General features: G+C 46.6%; 1 protein-coding gene across 1 annotated transcript in view; it reads left to right on the top strand.

Annotated features, from left to right (window-relative positions):
* Nucleotides 1–18,641, top strand: part of clybl (citrate lyase beta like) — a 70,563-nt gene extending 51,922 nt beyond the window's left edge. The window contains exons 3-8 of the mRNA XM_080838696.1: nt 796–984; nt 8,436–8,537; nt 9,747–9,840; nt 10,152–10,319; nt 16,839–16,963; nt 18,388–18,641. Coding sequence (XP_080694822.1) covers nt 796–984; nt 8,436–8,537; nt 9,747–9,840; nt 10,152–10,319; nt 16,839–16,963; nt 18,388–18,483 — 774 coding nt within the window. The 3' untranslated portion in view covers nt 18,484–18,641. The remainder of the gene's footprint in view (nt 1–795; nt 985–8,435; nt 8,538–9,746; nt 9,841–10,151; nt 10,320–16,838; nt 16,964–18,387) is intronic.
* Nucleotides 18,642–21,456: the final 2,815 nt, after the last annotated feature.

Here is a 21,456-nt window from a genome sequence, read left to right as displayed (position 1 = left end):
AGGTGGACGTGGTGCAGGGCCCCAGATACATGGGCATTCACCTGGACAACAGACTGGACTGGGAATGTAACACTAAGGCTGTCTATAGGATGGGACAGAGCAAACTCTACTTTTTGAGGAAGCTTAGGTCAATGAATGATGACCTTTAAAATGTTGCGCATCTTCTACCGGTCTGTTGTAGGAAGTGCAGCTTTCTTTGCAGCTATCTGTTAGGGTAGCAGCTTCAGAGCCAGGAACTGTAAGAAACTGAACAAACTGATCAAGAAGGCTATGGGTGCTGCGGATTGCTCTGGAGCCCCTTGAGTTGGTTGTGGAGAGAACAATGTTGCACAAGCTACTCGACATAATTGATACTACACATCATTGTCATTTATGTGAATTGCTGCTGCAACACTGAAATTTCCCATTGGGAAGAACTAAAGTACTCTAAATGGTAAATGGTAAATGGACTGCATTTATATAGCGCGTTTCTACTCACAGAGCACTCAAAGCGCTTTACAGATGAATGCCTCAGACATTTACCCATTTACGCACTGATGGCAGAAGCTACTATCTATAAACCTGCACATCGGGAGTGGTTGGCGGTTCTATATCTTGCTCAAGGACACTTTGACACTTGGTGAGGAGAAGTCGGGATCAAACCAACAACCTTCCGATTGCTGAATAAGTCTTTACCTCCTGAACCACTATTGCCCCCGAAATCTACCAATTTATCCATCTCTTCTCTTTCTGTCTCTTTCTTTATTTCATTCTTTTTCATTCTTCTCTCTCTCTCTCTCTCTCTCTCTACCCCAGGCAGAGGCGCGGGAGACCATCCCTAAGATGCTGGCGGAGCTGGACGTGGGCCGGACAGAGAAGTGTGTGCGGGTCAACTCTGTGTCCAGCGGTCTGGCCGAGGCCGACCTGGAGGTGATCCTGGGGGCCGAGGTGCTGCCCACTGCCCTCATGCTGCCCAAGGTGGAGGACACGGGAGAGGTGCAGTGGGTGAGTGGCCTCTACTGCTGCCACACTCACTAACTAGCTAACCTAGATAACGAAGCTAACGAATTACTAGCTTACCTAGTTAACTAAGCTAACTAATTACTAGCTTACCTAGTTATCTAAGCTTACCTGTGGTACAGTTAAATGGTCAATACAATATGGTTTGTTTGTATTGTGTTATTAAATATATTTTAATGTATTATTATATGTTAAATGTGTTATTAAATGTGTCACTAGTTCTTCTTTCAATTCCCTGAATAGGGGTTTTGTGCAGAATGGGTTTCAGGGAGCCTTTGGGTAATGGGTATCAACTTCATAGCAGTGCCTAGTTCTCCAGGGAAGTCTTTTTGCCAAAGAGTGAATATTCTCGCTTCATAGATCTGCAGTCTCTAGATATCAGAATAGAGGGAATGCTGTTTTTTTCTGAGTGTCTCAAATGTCAGGGATTGTATTCTTAGTATTGAGAAGTGTGCAATTGTGAGCATCTCATGGTTATTTGACTTGCTTCTTTATAGTAGAGCTTTAAATATTCTCCTTTGAGTAGAGGTGTTCCAGTGTACTATTTCGTGGTAGAATATCGTGGAGCAACACAGAACTGTTTAAAGAACATATCAGTTCTCTGTGTGGAACCAATGAGGAAACATTTTGTTCAGGATTGATGGCTTCAGTTCCAGGAAGCAGAAATGGAGGTACTATGGGTTGAATTTTTGTTCTAGGACGTTTTTCCTCCCAACCCCCCTTCACACTTCAGGTCTGCCATCCTCACCCTTCACCGTACACTACCTTGGGAACTGTCATTTAAACATGTCACCCTTACAAGTTTGAGGCTACCATGACAGGTGCAGTCTGATAAAAAGTGAGTTCATGTATAGCGACCCCCCCCCCCCCCCAATTCCCTCTTTCCCTCTATTTAACTCATTGTCGGTATCTCTTAACACACACACACGTGGGTTCAGCTATTGGACACATATAACATATCTCTAAACACATCTAGTGGATAGCATATTATGAAGCATTTCATCTCAAATCAATCATCTACGCTTGGTCACGAAATTTACATTTACATGTTAAAAACATTGTCAAAGAGGAATGATGTCATGGTGGTATATTAAGAACAGGCATGCAGGTCAGGAGGGAAAAGGCGGCAGCCGGGACAAAACAGTTTGACCTCCAGCAAGCCTGTGTGCGGATGACACTACGACTGTGACCATCCCTCTGTTCCGACAAGAATTCCAAGGCAGTGTGAAAATCAATCAGGGGCATTTAATTGTTCCGTGTCCCATGGTATTAGCATGGCCTTATGGCCTGCCCCTCTGAAATCAGCACGCCGCACACACAGCACACATAGCACACACAGCACACACAGCACACACAGCACACACAGCACACACAGCATAGCCATGGGAAGGCCTTCCAGTAGAAGCCCGAGCAGAAAAATAATAAAAGGGAGAAACACTAAAAATACCCGTGACATTTTCTCTCCTCTCCCTCCCTTTCCTTCACCCTCTCTCTCTCTATCTTCTCTCTCTCTCTCTTTCTCTTACCTTCACTCACTCTCTCTCTTCTCTCTCACCCTTTCCTTCTCCCTCTCTCTCCCCCACTCTCCTTCTCTCTCTATCTCTCTTCCTCTCTCTTTCTGTCTCTTTCTCCTTCTCTCTTTTTTTCCTCCAACCTCACCATCTGTACAGAGCACAGCAGTCTCCATGTATAAAGTCATGAAGTAAGGGGAAACCACAGGTCTCTTCAAAGCAATAATAACAAACTTTTCCATTTCCCTGTAAAACGGGAATTGATCCCTGTTGCCGTGCCCAGGGAGCAGCAGAGTGTTTTTCTTGGCGTCCGCTCAAGAAAGCGATGACATTTTGAAATTGGCCTTAGAAGTCAGACGTGTCTGAAAATAAGAACCCTCTCGGCTCAGAGTGGCTACTACCCACTGTGGCATTGGCGAGCGGCAGGCCTTCGCAGGGTGGAACATCGCTAAGTGGTCACAATCATGAGAATAGCAACACACAGAAGATAATGAACACTTAAGAGAGGTATAAAAAAAAGAGAGAGAGGAGATAAATTAAGGAGCAAGAGCACAGAGCACAGAGTACTGAAAATGAGTGAGTATGAACAAAGCTTCAGGACACTTCATCATCTTTAAAGAGCTGAGTCCTCACATCCAAAAGACAGCTTGATCCCCACGTCTCTGTCATTGTCGGGCCAGTGGATACTGTATGTGGCATCAGGACCCAGAGAGACCGGGAGCGTCAATCCCCTCGGTGCCCGTGGCTTTCTGTAAAACGTCTGCAGCTCGGACGGCCGGTAGTCCAGAGGTCAAGACACAGTGACATCATTAAACCACCTGTCTCCCTGATCGCCTCCATATGCTGGACCCACGTGCTCCCCTCCTCAAGGTGTTGCTGGTACCACTGGGAGGGGGGGGATGGGGCGTGGTAGTGGTGACCCCAAACACCACCCAGAACTCCCCTTCCCCCATGTCACAAACCTACCCCCAACCCTACCTCACGAAGCAGAAGCACACACACACCCAGAAATACCCTCCCATTCAAACTCTATCCCGTTCCAAGAAATCTGCAGTGAGGATCAGAAATCTGCCTTATTCAGCTGCACTGCGTGATTCTGTTTGAAATGACCTGAAAGGGATGCTGGTGGGGGTGGGGAGGTGTCGCTACGTCTTAACTAGGAGGAGGAAGGTAGAGAGGGAGGAAGCCGGGGAGGGAGGGAGGGAGGGAGGGAGGAGAGAAGGGAAGGGAAGGGAGGTGTGGTACTGTTAGGGGGTAGGGGGCCCAGTCTGGTCCCCACAGTCTACTCCGGGCGAAAGGAACAGGAAGTTTTTAACTAGTGGCCTTAATTAGTGCTCATATATTTCCTGGGCCGTGCTTACTTTCTTCCCTTTTTAATTGCCGACAGGTGTTCAGTCCATTTTTCTCCCTCTCTCCCTCACTCTCATTTTATTCTTCCTTTTTCCATGACCCCCCTCCCTTGCATTCCCGTCACCCTCAAAAAAAAAAGAGAGAGAAAAACCTGAAGCCTCGTGGGAGAGAAAACCACAAACAGTTCAGCTAACCAAAAAAGTGTTGACCTCTGACTACCATACTTACAGAACCTGAGCAATAATGTATGGGAAGTTTTATGGCTGTATGTAATCGCTCGCACTAATGCGACTGTGTGGACTGTGTATATTGGAAACATGTGGGACACTTCAGCCCAGTAAAGATCAGCAAGTGTGCGATATGAAATGATTCTGACACACTCCCAGGGCTCAAGGCCAGGCTCTCTCCCCTCACTCAGACGCGCACCCCAGAGATTGGCAGTAATACTCTTTCCCATTTAGAGTGTTTGTACCCTCCACAACCTACTTCTGATAAACCTTTCTATCGCTTGTAAAAGCTGCACCAAATCCAGTGGCCTCCAGGGGAATCCTTAGCAAGCCCTCTCAACCCCTCTATCACTCTCCTTCTCCCTCCCACCATCTCTCTCTCTCTCTCTCTCTCTCTCTCTCTCTCGCTCTCTCCCTGCTGCTCAGTAGTACTGACATGACCTCCCTCCAGGTGCATTGGTGGGACATGATGCGATACAGTACATGGTGACTTGACTAGTTGACGAGACTGCATGCGCGCGCACGTACAATGGTGCATGGAACATGCTTTACACAGACCCTGAACATGGAATAGCGTCAGGACCCAGCGGGGAGGAGAGAAAGAGAGAGAGAGCAAAAGAAAGAGAGAGATAGATTGGGTTTCATCATTAAAAGGCCAATACGTTTTTACATTAATTTATTTTTTAAATGTCATTAGGGTGACATCACTCAATTGGACGTATTTTGAAACAATGTGTTGAATGTCTATCCTTTTCTTCCTTGGGTTGGTTTTAGGGTTGTGTTGTGATGCGTTCAGTCACAGGGCTCTTGCCATATTAGCTTACTGAATCTGTTTTGTCCTGCTTGATGTTGCAAGCCACAACAACCCTATCAAGCTGATGGCGGTTTAATAATCAATTATTTTCCTTTTATTCCAGAGGCGTAATCAGCCAGTGTCACCTGCTTCATACGGAATTAACTGTGAATGGAGTTCCGTAGCCCGCTCACACTCTCTGTCTCCTCCTTCCTTTGTGTCTTTTTGTGTGTGTGTGTGTGTGTGTGTGTGTGTGTGTGTGTGTGTGTGTGTGTGTGTGTGTGTGTGTGTCTGTGTCTGTGTCTGTGTCTGTGTCTGTGTCTGTGTCTGTGTCTGTGTCTGTGTCTGTGTGTGTGTGTGTGTGTGTGTGTGTGTGTGTGTGTGTGTGTGTGTGTTTGTTTTTCAGAGAGTGTTTTTTTTTTCTGGTTTCCCCAAGTTGTCTGTTGTGGATTAAACACTTGCTAACTGGTCCTTAGAGATTTGGAGTTGCTATTCTGCAGGCCTTATTTTTTTTTTTCTAGCTCTCTCTCTCTCTCTCTCTCTGTCTGTCTGTCTGTGTGTGTCTCTCTCTCTCTCTCTCTCTCCCTCTTTTTCATTCTTTCTTCCACACTTTTCGTTTTCCCTCTGTGTTGTAGCCAGAGCCGTAAATCCCTCTGTTGTTTATTTTTGCCCCCTTTTTTTATTGCTATTGGGAGAGGAACCTCTAGACTGATTTGTTGCTAAAAGATGGGCTTACTTGTTTCCCTTTGTGTGAAAATCTTTTGCTGGGCCTTTCTCCCCTCTCTCAGTGCACTTGTTTGACTGACAAGGCTTATTGGACTACAACAGGCGTAACGCTGTCCTTTGTCCACTGACAATCCTCCCGCAAATTCGGAGCCGTGTGCATTCTTTTGGCCCGCCTCTATTGGGTGCTCACGAGAGACTGAAAGAGCAGCTCAAGTCCCTCTCTCTCTCATACTCTTTCTCTATCTCTCTCTCTCTCTCTCTCTCTTTCTGGCCCTCTCTCTCTTTCGCTCTCTTCTCATTCCCTCCCCTATTTTCTTTCTCTTCTTCTTCTTTTGGGCCCTCTGTGAAATGAACACTTCAGCAGGCCGGAAACATTTAATCTTCCCCTCCTTTTGAAAGGAATTAATTGAAACTTGTCCACTTGCCGCCCTTCTGTTTTCTTTTCTTGCCTTCGCTTTTCTTCTTTCTTTCTGTCCTTCCTTTCTTTCTTTCTTTTTTTCTTTCTTTCAGTCTTTCGTGTTTTTTTGTCGGGTTCCCCCTTCTTCTCCTGTAATCAGTTTCTCAAATCCTCCACTTTTTCCCCCCTTCACTGCGGTTTAAGGCCGGGTAATATGGCTCATGGTTGGTGAGAGGGGATTTTGATGGGGACAGAAGAAGTCTTAGAAGGCTTTGGCGTCTCCACGCCATTGACGACCACAAGGACCCTCTTTTAAGGTTTAAAAAAAGAAAGCCAACAATGACCGTTTCTCATCTTAAGGCACGTGTCCAAATGTGAAATGGCCGCGCCAGATTGAATAAACATGTTCGATTCAGGGGTCGGCATCGGCGTATTTCAGCAGGTGAAAGGCATACCTGTAATTTGACGTTGCTCGTAGAGATTCCTAATGGCCCACTCAATCATGACGCCTGTTAAGGGTGGCTGTGGAGTGCATTGTGGGGCGGTAGTGCATCAAGCGGGTGGTGGTAGGGGGCGGTGGCAGTGGTGGGGACGAAGTGGCGGGAGGGACTCCACACAAACGCACCAAATCTGCCACCCAGCACCGGAAATGGCCACCATAATAATAATCCCTCCCCCCCATACACACACACACACACACAGACACACACACACACACACACACACACACACACACACACACACACACACACACACACACACACACACACACACACACAGACTTTGGCTACTAAAGCTGGAAATATAGCCTGTGATAAACGCTGAGAAGAAGGAAATTGAGCCTTGGCCAAACAAGCGTTGCTCTTTGGGAACACTGATTTCTTTCTGCTGGCGTGGAGTGGGGGGGTGTGGGTTGTAACAGGGGGGACTGGGAAGGGGGTGTGGGGTGTGGGTGGGGGCGCCAACATTATGCTAAGCCTTCAGCGTTAGTTTTTATGTTGCCATAGCAGCATTGCCCCTTGCAGGGTGGTGACCTCAGATGATTACAGTACAAAGCTTATTGGGTCTTGAAAACCCCTTTGAAGATGAAAAGTCTTTGATGGTTTATATTTATGCAAATCTCTCAGATATGATTTATCCAACTGAGATTGAATGGCGAGATGATTAAAATTCCCTCCCTATTTAAAAAAATAAAACCCTTCAATAAAGGAATATTCTTTGAGCTAAAACAAGTGTGTGTGTGGGATATTTTTGTCTTTACTTAAAAAAAAAAATGTGTTGACTTACCTGAGGTGATTTTGATCCTCTGTCTCCTGTGTGTAAAATGGGTAGCGAGAGAGAGAGAGAGAGAGAGAGAGGAGAGAGAGATGGAGGGGGGACATGGAATTACACATATCTACTTTGAGTTTTTTTTAGTTCCCCCCATCCACCCCCTCGCTCTCTCTCTCTCTCTCTCCCGTTCTCTTTTTTTTCGACTGGCTTTAAAAGGAAATATCTGACAGAGGGAGCTTTTGTGTGTTTCCAGATGATAGATTTTGGAATTTGGGCTACCCCACTGGCAGTGCAGACCTAGCTGTGAACTGGTCTGTTGGAAAAAATTGGAATGCTTTGGTCTTCAAAGAACTAAACTTCATTTTAAAGCCTTCTTAGGTGAGCTCAAATAGTGGAGGGGAAGCGGCACGGAATGAAAGTGCGGCAGAAGTGTCATATCACACTCTGATTGTCACACAGCTCGCCCGTCCCTCTGTCTACACCGGGGGAACTAGCAAAAAAAAAAAATCAAATAAATAAAAAAAATGGTCGAACACTCTAATGAAATACTTTGAAAGAGCTGCCTTGAGTCTTGTGTCTTCCTTTTTATTCTTTTTCCTCTCTCTCTCTCTCTCTCTCTCTCTCTCTCTCTGTCTTGTGTTTTTTTCTTCTTGTTACTCCCCTCCAAAAAGCGTCCAGGCACATGCTGGCTGTCTAGAGGGGTTCTGTGAAGCAGCAGATCCCAGGGGCAGACAGAGAGATGGTGCAAGCATGAAGGAGAGGGGAATCTCAACCCTTCCACACCCATCTAACCACCAGTCCCTCAGTCTCTCTCTCTGTCTCTCTCTCTCTGTCTCTCTGTCTCTCTCTCTCTGTCTCTCTGTCTCTCTCTCTCTCTGTCTCTTTCTCTCCCTTTATCTGTCTCTGTCTGTCTGTCTCTCTCTCTGTCGCGCTCTCTCTTTCTCTCTCTCCCAAATAACATGTCTCCTAGGTATATTTGTTGGACTCTTAGCTGTAACTCAAGGACACATCATGGTCTTTTCCTTTCATGAAGGCAATATGATATATAATCATATGTATATATTTTTTTGTTTTCTCTTGTGTTAAGAAAAATGAGAGCTGTGACATTGAACGTAATTAATTCGAATAATTAATGACAGGGCCTTCTCCTGTGTTTCCAGTTTGTTGACAGATTTCAGCGGCACTTGAAAGGCCGGGTGTTGGCGGAGCCTATCCGGTTAGTCACCTTCGTGGAAACTGCTGTGGGTCTGCTAAATTTTAAGGTAAATTAGCGGCTGCCTGAAGACGAGGGAAAAATGCAAACGCACGGGGAAAAACGCTGCACCCATAACCTGCTCTGTGTAGATGCAAAGAGACGCGTGAAGACGCGTGTCAGGGAGCGCTACCTGATTTCAAACTGCAAAAGCAATCAAAGTTATTTTTTATTTATTTGTAAGTGTTTATGTGTGTGTGTTTACGCGTTTGTGTGTGGTTGTGTGTGTGTTCGTGTATGTGTGCACGCGCTCACATGTTCTTTACACTCTTTTCAGAAGTCACTTTCAGTCTGACTTTCCATTTTAATTAGTCTCCAGTTAAAAACTGGGCGCAGTGAGATTTCCTTCTCTGTCACCCTCCTCGGGAAGAGGGGAAGAGGGCATGATTTTTGGGGGGAGGCAGCTGTCCTTTTACAGCTTTTTTGATTATTTACCCTACTTTTGTTTTTGTTTCATTTTTTTCCCCCCCTCTTCTCCTTGTCTTCTCTGGAACTGGCTGTCGTGCCGGCTGGGCCAAGTCCACAGAGCCACGACAGGAAAATATCGCTGTGTCACAGCGAGAAGTGAAATTAATTTGGAACCCTACAAAAGCCTCAGACAAATTCCATCTGTTCCATGCTTGACACAACTGCATATCACATTCCAAACCCCTCTCTCTCTCTCTCTCTCTCTCTCTCTCTCTCTCTCTCTCTCTCTCTCTCTCACTCTCTCTGTCTCTCCCTCTCTGTCTCTCCCTCTGTCCCGCTACTCTCTACAGATTCCCCGGCCTGGGACAGGATTCACAGAGTGACAGATTTAATCTTTTTTTGTTGTTGTTGTTGTTTGTGGTGAGAAATGACTACTTGATCATTAATTGTAGTGGATAATTATTTCTGTGTGAGTGAGTGTGTGTGTATGAGTGATTGAATGAATAAAGCACGCTTATATTAGAAGCTGGCATATTTGTTACGATGGCTGTCCATGAGGAAAGTGTGTGTGTGTGTGTGTGTTGTGTGTGTGTGTGTGTGTGTGTGTGTGTGTGTGTGTGTGGCAACGATATTAGGCGGTAATGGTGGAAATACGAGCTGCCTGACTGGGTGAGTTGACTGACTGCCAGGCTGCCTGCTTCGTCTGACTGCTGCTGCGCACACACACACACACACACACACACACACTCTCTCGCTCACTCACTCACACTCAAACTCACCCAGCCCTTTGTGTCTGTTCTGCTGCTGACAGGCTGTGTGTAAGGAGGTTCGGGAGCTCGGGCCGAAGGCTGGCCTGCATCACGACGGCGTGGTCTTCGGCTCGGACGACTTCTGTGCCAGCATAGGTTCGCTCTCTACTCTACCGTCGCCTTTTTATCAGGGAAACTACAATGGATTAAGTCTAGTTATATATTTATGCTTCCCCTCTCCTATACTGACTTTAGTTCCTAGATCACTGTCAGAATCACTGTATGTAAGTGCTAGAATACTTATTAGCTACTAGTTATCTACGGATAGCACTATATTTAAATAGTATATTCTTGGTATGCATGACTTGAGTAAGGACATTCATGGAAGAAAATGTTTTTGAAATCTGTTGGTTTTGAAGTAGTTTGCTATAATGTCTGCATTCCCTTCTAACCCACCACCGCTGCAGGTGCCACGCGCACCAAAGACGCCCGCGAGCTGCTCTACGCCCGGCAGAAGGTGGTGGTGACCACCAAGGCGTTTGGCCTGCAAGCCATCGACCTTGTTTACATCGACTACCAGGACGGCGACGGGCTCCGGCAACAGGCCAGGGAAGGCGCGCTCATGGGCTTCACCGGTACGGCTTCCCCCTTCCTTCCTCCCTTCCTTCCTCCTCCTTTCTCTCCCTCCCTTTCCAACAAACCCGCCTGCCTGCGCCTCCTGACCCCTCTCTTCTCTCCTCCCCCATCCTGTTTGTCTGTCTGGAACACATGGCTCCGCTTTGCTCCTCCTACACTCAGTACTCCTCTCTCCCTCCCCACCCCAAACACACACACACACACACACACACACACACACACACACACACACCAACACACATACGGCAGTAACAGTGCCGTCAACCGCACCTCCTCCTGCACAATCTCTCCCTCGTAACTAATAGCTATGCTATTAGCCTGTTGTTGTTGTTTTTTTTATCTCTGTGACTATACAGTACATGTTGATTAAATTGAATATAATTGACAGCACATCTACAATTTGATATATGCATGAATAACTTTAAATTCTGACAACGCAAATGAGTATCCGTCCAGCGTGGGGTTGTCCCAGTGTCGTTCCTACTAAATCACTCTGAGGATTTATTTTTTTGAGTTTCAAATGAACTACCGATACGGTTAAGATTTCTAGGGCAGCCCTGCTCATCAAAGCACCTGTGAGACAGTTCCATCTCCCCATCATTCTCCCAAAGATATGTGTCTCGAGACCTCAGAAGGAAACTGCTTGTATTCCAATACCTAGCCATAAACAGTGCCTTCTGCTGAAGTTTGAGTTAAAGGTCACTCCGCTATAATCCCACCCCGTCAATTCCCTCGCTGGAGTGCCTCTTCCTCACTTCGCCACAAACACTCCTCCTCACAGACTGCTACACACACACACACACACACACACAGCTCCACTCTCCCTCCGCACCAGTGCTGCACCTGCAACCATATAGCGCTCCTACCTACACACCAGCCAGGAGAGCCAGGCCCCTCCTCTGCATCTAGAACACCGTATCCCCCTTCCCCAAAGACTGGTTCCTTTTTTTGGGTCCTGTATTCGCACTCCCTCTCACCTTTTACTCAACCCCCCTTCCTTCTCTGCTCGTTCCCTGTAACTCTTTTTCCTCTTCTCTCTCTTGTTTTTCTTTTTCTCTGTGTGCAGTTCTCGTTTGCTGTGTTCATTAGCGTAGTGTCATCAGCTCCAAAGATATTACTCCCAACAAAAGGCTGAGGAACAGAGCTGCGCTCCTGAAGCTGCAGATATTTGTTCAGGGAAAAGACCAGGACGTAATGCAAAAATGTCAATTGCAGCTTGTGACATTTCTGTGGACAATTACAGGAAAAGTGATGAGTGCTTATATGGCATGTGTGCGTGTGTGTGTGTGTGTGTGTGTGTGTGTGTGTGTGTATGTGTGTGTGTTTGCAAGAGGGCGTGTGTGTGTTTGTGTGTGTGTGTGTGTGTGTGTGTGTAAGCCAGTGTGTGTTTTTCGATGGTCTGATGGAGGGGAGATGGGTGTGCGTGCGTTCGCAGCTAAGCTCTGTGTGGGTTTGTAGCCAGGCAACGGGAGTGGAGTCCTGGTGTGTGTGTAACTGGCCACGGGAGGCTGGAAATCGTCCTCCTCCTCCTCCTCCTCCTCCTCCTCCTCCTCCTCCTCCTCCTCCTCCTTCGGGGCCTCGCCTAATGAATACATAATTGCTGTTTGCCGAATGCACAGTGTTACCCCTGCTAATCTATGTATACAGTAACAGTTCCTATCCCCCCGAAGCAGAGCAGGACAGAGTCTTGTCTCTCTTTCTCTTCCCTCCATCCCTTTTTCTCCCTTTTCTTCCTTCCCTTCTTTCCCGTCCTGTGCTGGGTTGTTTGATTTCTTCTCGTCGCCTAATTCTTGGCCGTCCGAACGGCGGCCACACAAATAATGTCCTTTGAATATGAATGAAGATGGTGATCCCATAATTACTCAATGATCTGTGGCTCCACTTCATTCAGTGAGGTGCTGATACTGCCACCCTAAACCAGCAGCAGTGCTGAAAAAATTATCCTACAGCCATGGCATCATTTACTGGCAAAAATAAATACTATTCAACCAATGGTCTCAAACTAGTGATGGATCAGCTGAACTGCTAGCTGAATATTTTCTCCACTTAGTGCCGTTTTAAATATGAATTATTAAATAAGGTTCGGGTTGGTTTAGTGGTGTATCCAAAATCAGTCAGCCACAGACACACAAGCTGGTCTGGGTGAAGTGTGTGTTTGGGTGTTTGGGTGTTTGGGTGTTTTGACTTGGTGTCTGCCACGAGGACCAGGCTTAGCCGCTCCTTCTTCCTGTTAGTAACGGCGGCGGCCATGCATGCTGTGGGCTACCCGAGCAGTGTGTGCCCTGCCCCAAGACGGCCAATATCACAACAGGCTCCCCGCACACACACACACACACACACACACACCCCTTTAAACTCTGACCTCCTTTGCCACCGCTATTCTCCCTTGGCAAGGAGAACTCTAGCGAAGGCCACTATTAACAGTTTACACTGACAGTGTGAGGAGGGCAAAAAGAACGACGGCAAACAGCAACCAAATAAAACGAGTGGTGGTGAGCAAAAGTGGGGGGAAGGGGGAGTCGGACTTGTGTGCATGTGGCAAGGAACAGAGCGGAGGACTCATGTGACAGCAGTGTGGTGGTGGTCCGCTTCTTGACCGCAATTAAAAACAGGCATCTCCCAGGGCAGGCCTTTTGCGGTGAGTTCGGAGGAGTGCTATTCCCTCCAGGCCCCTGATCTGGCAGGCTGCTGCTCACTGAGACCAACTCTGCCCGTATCCCCTTTAGATGTGGGGCTCATGTCAACTAATAGATATTTTAGAAATTAGGCTAAATTATTTTTAGTGTTTTTTTTTGCTTGTGCATTTCTTTTTTTGCACTGTTTTTTTTTTTTTTTTCTGCCGGCATGAATATTTATGCAGACCAATAGCAAGTCCTACAGAAGTCAAACAAAAAAAATGTTGATTGAATTTGATATTAAATAGAATGTGCAAAGCGCCCAGGATTAACAGCTTAATGGCATAGGCCTGGTATCGTGTAATCTTAGTTAGTGGCTATTACTGGCCAGACTCTGCTTACTTAAGTAATACTCTCCGCTCAAAGCCTTACCTGCCCAATAACTGACCTTGGACTTGCTGAGCTTCTTTTATCCAGCGCATGAGAGTTGATGTTATTTTCACAGAAGAGGGAGCTTGATGGTGGCACTTAATGGAGCTTGGACCATTATGATTATTGGTGTTATTATTTTTCTTCAGAGCACTCTCTCTTACTTGTGTTTTTGCTGGTAGTAAGCATTTTTGCTTGATTTTAGCAACTCCAAGGGTTAGAGATGGATGTAAATATTTGTTATATGTGAGAATTGTTTATCTATTTTTCAAATATGTATATATCTAGAGAAAAAAATATATGTACAATCAGAGAATTTCTCAGTAAATGTTAAGAATTAAAATAGTTTGCCTTTTGCCATTTTAAATGTATCATGTAACGGTTTGTGTATGACACGTTTCAGAGCAATCAGTGATTCTGTGCTCTGAAAGAACAGTGCTGGCTAACTAGAGTCTAATTTGATCTAAATTTGACAAAAGCACTGACTGCCAGCATCCTCAGGCCAGTGGCAGTCTGCTAAGCAGAGAGTCTCCAATCAGAAGCCCAGGCACCAGATGGCAGGCTGCGATTGGCCAAGGAGCCAGAGGAAGTGGGAATGATGCAATGCGGGGGGAACCAATGGCGGACCGGTCGGTTGGACCTGACTGGGCCTCTCTGGCGGGGCTGTTACTGGCTGGCTTAGTGCAGAGGACAGGGGGGTGGGGGGAACAGGTGGCAGTACTGGGAAGGGGCATATTTTGTTGATGCACGGGAACTACCCCCTGTGAGCCTTTTCTGGAATGGGCGTCGCGGACGCAGGCCGAGAGCCTCCTCTTTAGGCTGTTGATCCAACACGACTCGTCCTTGGGGACCGAAAGAAGCGGTGCACTCCACCGGGCTTAGGAAAAAAACATTACCCTCTGAGATGCCCTGTGCAAGAAAACACTGTTTCTGTGGAAATTCAGGATACGGAGTGTGTGTGTGTGTCCGTCCGTCTGCGCCTGAATGAAACACTGAACTGTCATATTATTTGTGGATAATACAAATTTGAATTGCGGACTAAAATCTCCCAAACAATTACACTAGCCGCCTCTCATCGCCTGCGAGCGAAGAAATACACTGTTTCCACGAGTCTTATTTTCAGAATGCCTACGACATTCGGGCCTAATTACACTGTACGGCAAAACACTCAAAAAAGCTGAAATATCTCCTAGATACCCCTGACAGGCCCTGTGTGTGAGGTGAGGAGAGGAGAGGAGAGGAGAGGAGAGGAGAGGAGAGGAGAGGAGAGGAGAGGAGAGGAGAGGAGAGGAGAGGAGAGGCGAGGCAAGGCAAGGCAAGGCAAGGCGATGAGTCTAATGGCTTTCTCACAGGGTGAGAACTGTGCTGCTGCTGCCAGTCAGTCAGCTACCTTTAAGGATTTGAGACATCGTCGGCACTGAGCCTCGGGAGTGAAGGTTTCCCGCAGGCCCTCGGCCGCAGCTCTGTCACTTAGGGACGGTCTTTTCATTCGCTCATTATCAGTCCAGGTCTGATCCCAGAAAGGAAAAAAAAAGAAACGAATGTACGAAGGGATTATGTCTGAGCAATTTGGACAGGACTCTAATAAGTCCCAACAAAAGAAAAGGGTGCAACGACGGTGTGGGTCTTGTGCCCCAAATCCTTGTCAGCCTCCAAGCTTGTCACCTTTAGTTGCTAGAGGGACGGTGGCCTTCATGTTTCGAACAGCTAAAAAAAATATATAAATATATCTGTCCTGGTTTTACACCAAAAACAGAGTTCAGACATCGGAGAAGAGGAAAAAAGAGATGAAATGGAGCATGTGTTTTTTGTGAGGGTGTCAGCCCGGGGAGAGAGGCGTTGGTGTTGCTCGGAGATGTAAGGAAGCCGAATGCTGGCCTGCGTCTCATCAAGAGGGATTTCACGCTCCTGTATTATTGTCGCCGCCGATTCTTCAACCTTAAGGCTGGTCATTAACACACACATAGCTGGGCTTTTCACATATTACATACTTTTAGGCCTGACATCTATAGCTGTGTGCTTGTGTGTGTTTCCCTGTTTGCGTGTGTGTGTGCCTGTCTTTTTTTATGTTTACGCATTCTTGCATTTATTCATGCATTTATACGGTCTAAATGGATGTGTACTGGGAGTGTTGTCCTTTCTGTTTTGATTCTGATTTGTGCACACAGTTTGTCCTTATGTATGTGTCTGTGCGCAATCGTATATATATCTGTGTTTGTGAGTGAGTTGAGTGTGTGCAGTCAGTGTGTGTGTGTGTGTGTGTGTGTGTGTGTGTGTGTGTGTGTGTGTGTCAGAGAGCGAGAGAGACAGTCAGTGTGTGAGTGTGTGTGTATGTGTGTGTGTGTGTGTGTGTGAGAGAGAGAGTCAGTCTGTGTGTGTGTGTGTGTGTGTGAGAGAGAGAGAGAGAGAGAGACAGTCAGTGTGTGAGTGTGTGTGTGTGTGTGTGTGTGAGAGAAAGACAGTCAGTGTGTGTGTGTGTGTGTGTGTGTGTGTCTCGCCCAAACGTCCCCAGTAATGAGAAGCAGAGTGTGCAGCGGCGCCGTCCCCGGCTCAGATTGAAGTGTAACTAAGCGTGCAGTAAAGTTGGAGAGTGCAGCAGGGCTCTGGGCCAAAGCGGGGATGACACCCATGATTCATAGCATCCTCCGGCCCCGCTGTGTGCCCCTCAAATTCACCGCTGGCCAGGGAGCCGCTTTGGGCCACGAGAGGGGCGACAGGCTGCCGGCGCATACCCCCCAACACTCACACACACACACACACACCACCTCCAAATCCAGCCCCTGAGATAAAACCTCAAAACCCTGCCGCGACACTGCATACCTCACACACCAGACATGCCACAGTTTTCTCCGGTTTCTGAGGACTGCCTTGAGTGTTCATTTCAGTATCTGTGTGGAAATACCCCCTAACATGTTAATGGGAATCTCTGGAAAATTACAAAAGGTGTCAGACATTCAGAGACACTGTTGTCTTTGGCTGTAAATCATGGTGTCAGTACTCTGATGCTTTCTTATGGAACCAATGTATAAAGTTACTGAGCAAAGCCTTGTGGGATTGTGCGTAAGATATTGAATATCATGAAGACATTAGGTAGATAGAAAAGGGGACATTTTGTATTGCATTGACATTGTAGCCACTATTAATTATATTAGTGCAGTGCAACACATAAATGATCTGTGTATCAACGTGCATCAAAAATGTGATACTTTATACAAAACAACCCTATAAGCATAACTCTTCTGTTAATTAGCAAGAATTAATGTGCTGTGTTTTATTGCACCTAGTATGATCATTCTACTCTAACAATGACTAATCATAGTTATAGTTAAGGTAATTAGCAGACGCTATTTTTCAATTAACACAAAGTTTGCCAAAAATATACGTCTAGCATGCAAATCAGCTAACAATCTTTATTCAAATCTGACCTCTTCATTTCTTGTTTTTTTCTTTTGTTTTGTTTGTTTGTTTAACCAGGAAAGCAGGTGATCCACCCCAACCAGATTACGGCGGTTCAGGAGGAGTTCTCCCCCAGCCCAGAGAGGATCAACTGGGCTCAGGAGCTCATCCATGCCTTTGAGGAGCACCAGAAGTTGGGCAAGGTTTCACACAATCAATTTCCTTTATTATGATAATTATTATTATAGTTATTATTGTCATTAAAGAACTAATTTAAACTTGCAATTGAACAAACGGCAATACAAAGTAAAGCGCAACATTTCTCTAATGCACAGATTGTAATTGTTTTGTTCGACGTGTTTTGTGTTTGGTGCCCGCTTTGCCCAGTGTCGTGCTTTACCTCCTTGGCACTGGCAGTAATATCTGCCCTGGTGGGTGAATGGGTCTAGAGCTCTGAAGACTCGGAGTGCATTATGGATGATGGGGAGAGCAATTAGGGTAGAGCGATATTGTTCCCAATTTAGTGCATCATTGACTCTTGTGTTTTCTCCTGTGCGTTTGTGACGGCGTGGCAGCACTGCACAATCTGCCCCGCACCTTGCTGCTCCCAGTAATTCCCACACTACGGATAGCCTCGGGGGCACCTCCAGTGGATCTAGTCCCTCCCCCAACTGCCCCCCCCCCCTCCCCCCTCCACCACCTTCGGCCGTGGATTCATTATCTCGCAACCCCGAATCTAAAAAGCCCTCCTCCCAGTCCCCTCCGCTCCCCTCCCCTCCCTTCGCCTCCTCTCACAACAGTATTTTATTTGTTATTCGTTTTAAAATGTTGTTCAATATAATTTCCATTACAGTATTAATGTTTCATTTACTGAGCCCATTTAAAATCCCATTTGAGGCACATTTCAAACACAGCTCGCTTTAGTCTGATAGGCGGAAAGTTTTGAACTAACACAAAAAAGGGCTCCTAAACTTAAAAACCTCAAAGTTATTTTATTTTCTTGGCATATTTAAGTTGTGAATAACCTCTGCCATTATCTCATTTGCCCAGGGCCCATTTTCCCCATCTTTCACTTTTCCTCTGTAGCCTGAGATACAGCATCTTGGCAAGAGAGCACGCTCCAGTATGTCAGCCGCGGCATCGAGGAGCTGAAACAAGAAACATACACCACTCTGTGTCCCCCTTTCAAACACTTTATTGATCCGCTTTATACTGAGGAGCAAGTTATTCCTCAATTACAGTGCAAGTGAAATAACATATGGTAATGGGGTGTGAGGCCATATTAAAGTCCTCAAGTACATTTGTAAGAGACAGAACTTGTGCAGAACATGAGATGTCTGGCCATGTTCTCCCATTTCCACATTTTAAAATGAGCCAGTCGTAATCACCATCTTCTAAAGACTTTCCAAAGACTCAGGCCATTGAGGGCGAAGGGAAGAGAGAGCACAGGGCAGAGTCATAGGGAAAGAGGAAGCATTGCAAGAGACTCTCTTTATCATTCTGGTTAATTACAGTGCTGGTGCCATCAAGTGTCTAGGAACCCGTGCACAGGTGTGTGTGTGTGTGTGTGTCTCTCCATTCCTCTCCTCTCCTCACCTCTCCCGATCTCTTGTGCTTCGGTCCGCAGGGTGCGTTCACCTTCCGTGGCAGCATGATTGACATGCCGTCGGTGAAGCAGGCCCAGAACATCGTCACGTTGGCCTCGGCCGTCCAGCGCAAGTGACCTTCATCTGATCTCAGTCTGCCCAGAGTGACAGCACTACCGCATCCACATGCAGGTCATCTAGTGATAAACTGTACCTCACATCCCAAAAGATGCCTGCCATCTGTTTCTCCCTCTTCCTTCTCTTGTTTGGAACTCTGAAAGAATGCTTTGATTGGTTATTGTGATGTTGATTATTTTAAATAATTTATAAAATGTTTGAAAGTATATCCTTCTAAGAGTGGTGTCTGATGATTGGTGGTGACAGGGTGACAAACTGTGTGTGTGGGGCGGGGGGTTAGGGTTTGGTGTTTGTACATAGGTTGTGTGTATTTTTTGGGGTAGAGTGGAGGGCGGGGGGGCACTTGGGTGTGTGTCTGCATGTCAGAGAGAGCAAAAGGCTGATGGAGGTGAAAGTATGTGTGTCTGTTTTTTAAAGTACATGTTTTCGTCGGGTGTGTGTGTGTGAGTGTAAAAGTGTTCCCCACTATGCCCTTGTCTTTGTATGTGTTTGTATTTGTGCTTGTGTGTGTATGTGCATCCTGACCCCAACGTCTCTCTTGGGTCGGGGGGTGCACACACAAAAGCATGAGTGTGCATGGGGTGGGGTGAGGTGGGGGGCTATGTTCGCTTTCTGCCAGCTCTCAGTCAGCCTGGCGAAAGGGTAAACAAACAGAACAGCCCAGTGTTGTTCCCCCTTCATTGAGCCCCGAGGCTCCTCGTGGCCTCCCCACTTCAAACAGCCAGCAGGCCGAGAGGGGCGGCCGTGAAGTCCCTTAAACTAACACTGTGAGGTTTGGTTTCAGGCGGCCTCCGTAAATCAGGCCTCTTTTGTATGGGTGCCGCCGCAAGCCACTGTCCCTGGTGAAACATGGCAGAGAGTAAGGGAATGGGGAGGAGGAGAGGAAGATGTGGGGGGGGGGGGGGGGGGGGGATACAGTCAGAGGCATTGGCATTGGGCCTTGTCTCACACACACGTGAACATACACACATGCATGAACATACACACATGCTTTCTTTCACACACACTGCTGGAGTCACTGTCTTGCCATTTTTCTCTATGTAAATATGAGTGACTCTCTCTTTCTTTCTTTCTCTCTCTCTGTTTCTTTTCTCTCTCTCTCTCTGTCTCTCTCTCTCGGTCATCGGCCATGGAACAGTTGCCCCGGTCATGGAATCTCATCTGGCAATGTAGCTTTGTCATCTGGCCCTCTGTCATTCTCACACACACACACACACACACACACACAGTTACACAGTCACACAGGTCACACAAATGCCGCATTGCTTGAGGTTTTACTATATTTCATCAAGTCACTGTTTAAACAAAGTGAAATAATACTGGATGAGAATTCTAAACACACAGTCACACATACGGGTCACTCACATTTTGTGGTATGTCAGTTTTTGGTCATTTTATTTTCACTCGACTAGACTGTACACCGTGTTCCTACTGCTTTGCAGGCAGCCCTTTGTCTCCCACTGTTGATGACGCCTTAGAGAAAATAATTGGGGGGTTGAAGCCGTGAAGGGGTGTGTGTGTGTGTGTGTGTGTGTGCTGGTAGTGGTGATGGTGTATGTGTGCGTAATAGTGCAATTGGTCACTATGGAAATGAAGGCCTTCTACCTAATGTTGGGGACTTGATTTCGCATGATCAATTGTGTCTGCATCCCTACCCCCCACCCCCAAAAAGCCCCCACTACACCACACTCAGGTCTGAGCCCAATGCCAAGCCTGAAGCAGCAGACAATAAGAGATCGAAACCACTGCTGTGCCCAGCCAAAGGCCCCCAACAATAAGCTGCCTGTTTGGCACTGAGCCACATACCTCTCCCCTTTGCTCTGTGCCCTCTCTGCCCCCAACCCCCTTTCTTTCTTTCTTTTTTTTTTGGCTTTTGGTGTCATTTATTTTTAATTTTCTAATGGTATTTGTTTTGCTCAATCTCATTTTCCACCTGCTATGGTGTCGTAGAGTTTGGGGAATGGGCTGTAAGCTGTCGGCTGAAGTTTAGCAAATTATTTTTTTTTCTGGGGGGGTTTGAAGCAACTCACTTTTTAAATGCCTGCATCGGGACCCGATTCGGTTGGAGGTCAGGTCCCGCTCTGTACTGTAAAACCTCACAGGCCCAGAAAATGAGGCCACGTCTTTCGGATAGTTTCGGTAAGGCCTTGGCGATGGTGGCGTGTGGTTTCAGGGAACTGCCCGTGCCTGAGCGCTGGGGAAATTGGGAGCTAAGGTGCTATCCCTCGCCCACTCCATCTCTGTCACCCCTGCTCGGTAACTAACGCCATGCGGAACAGGTGCCGATGCAGCGGCACTAAGCACAGTTCTGTCAGTATAAGGACCAGCGCCCGGCTGCCTCCAAAACAGGGAACCCCTTTTTTCAACCGGTTCTCATTCGCACTCACTCACAACTCGTCAACCTCACAAGAAATATCACTGGTGTTTCTGTCTTCTTAGCGGGAGTCATCAAACGTTTTTTTTTTCAATGCTTCATTCCGTATATAGTTGTTTTACTGGTAATGTATTTTTAGGGTGCCTTCGTTTTTTATCACTTCCTCAAAATACATTGGGGTTCCATGCTGTACATCTAAACTCAGATCTACCATGAACTGATAGTTGGTTTCACACCTTGCAGGGTCCCTTGCGCGATTCACTGTCGCCCGGAAGATAGGCTGCACCTCCAGCCGACACAGGAATGCCGGGATAGGGCTGAATTGATTTGATGGACACATCTCTGTAGATTAGCCGAAAGCAGTTCACTCTCTCCAACTCTGTGTAATTTTACATGACGGTTCTGTTATGTTTCTGATTTAACATAATCTACTCAGTACTCAGGGCGGAATTATTTAAATACATTTACTGATATTCCCAAAGAGAGTATATTACAATTAACACGATTAGAACCTTACCCAATCTTGACGGAATTCAATTATGCTTGGAGCACCGTGTTCTTGATTGTTATGTGCAAAGATTGCGCTCATAAATTATCA

This window comes from Sprattus sprattus, assembly GCF_963457725.1.
Source record: "Sprattus sprattus genome assembly, chromosome: 5".
Classification (NCBI taxonomy): Eukaryota; Metazoa; Chordata; class Actinopteri; order Clupeiformes; family Clupeidae; genus Sprattus; species Sprattus sprattus.
Note: the sequence above shows the minus strand (reverse complement) of the source record. Positions and strands in the feature narration are given on the sequence as shown.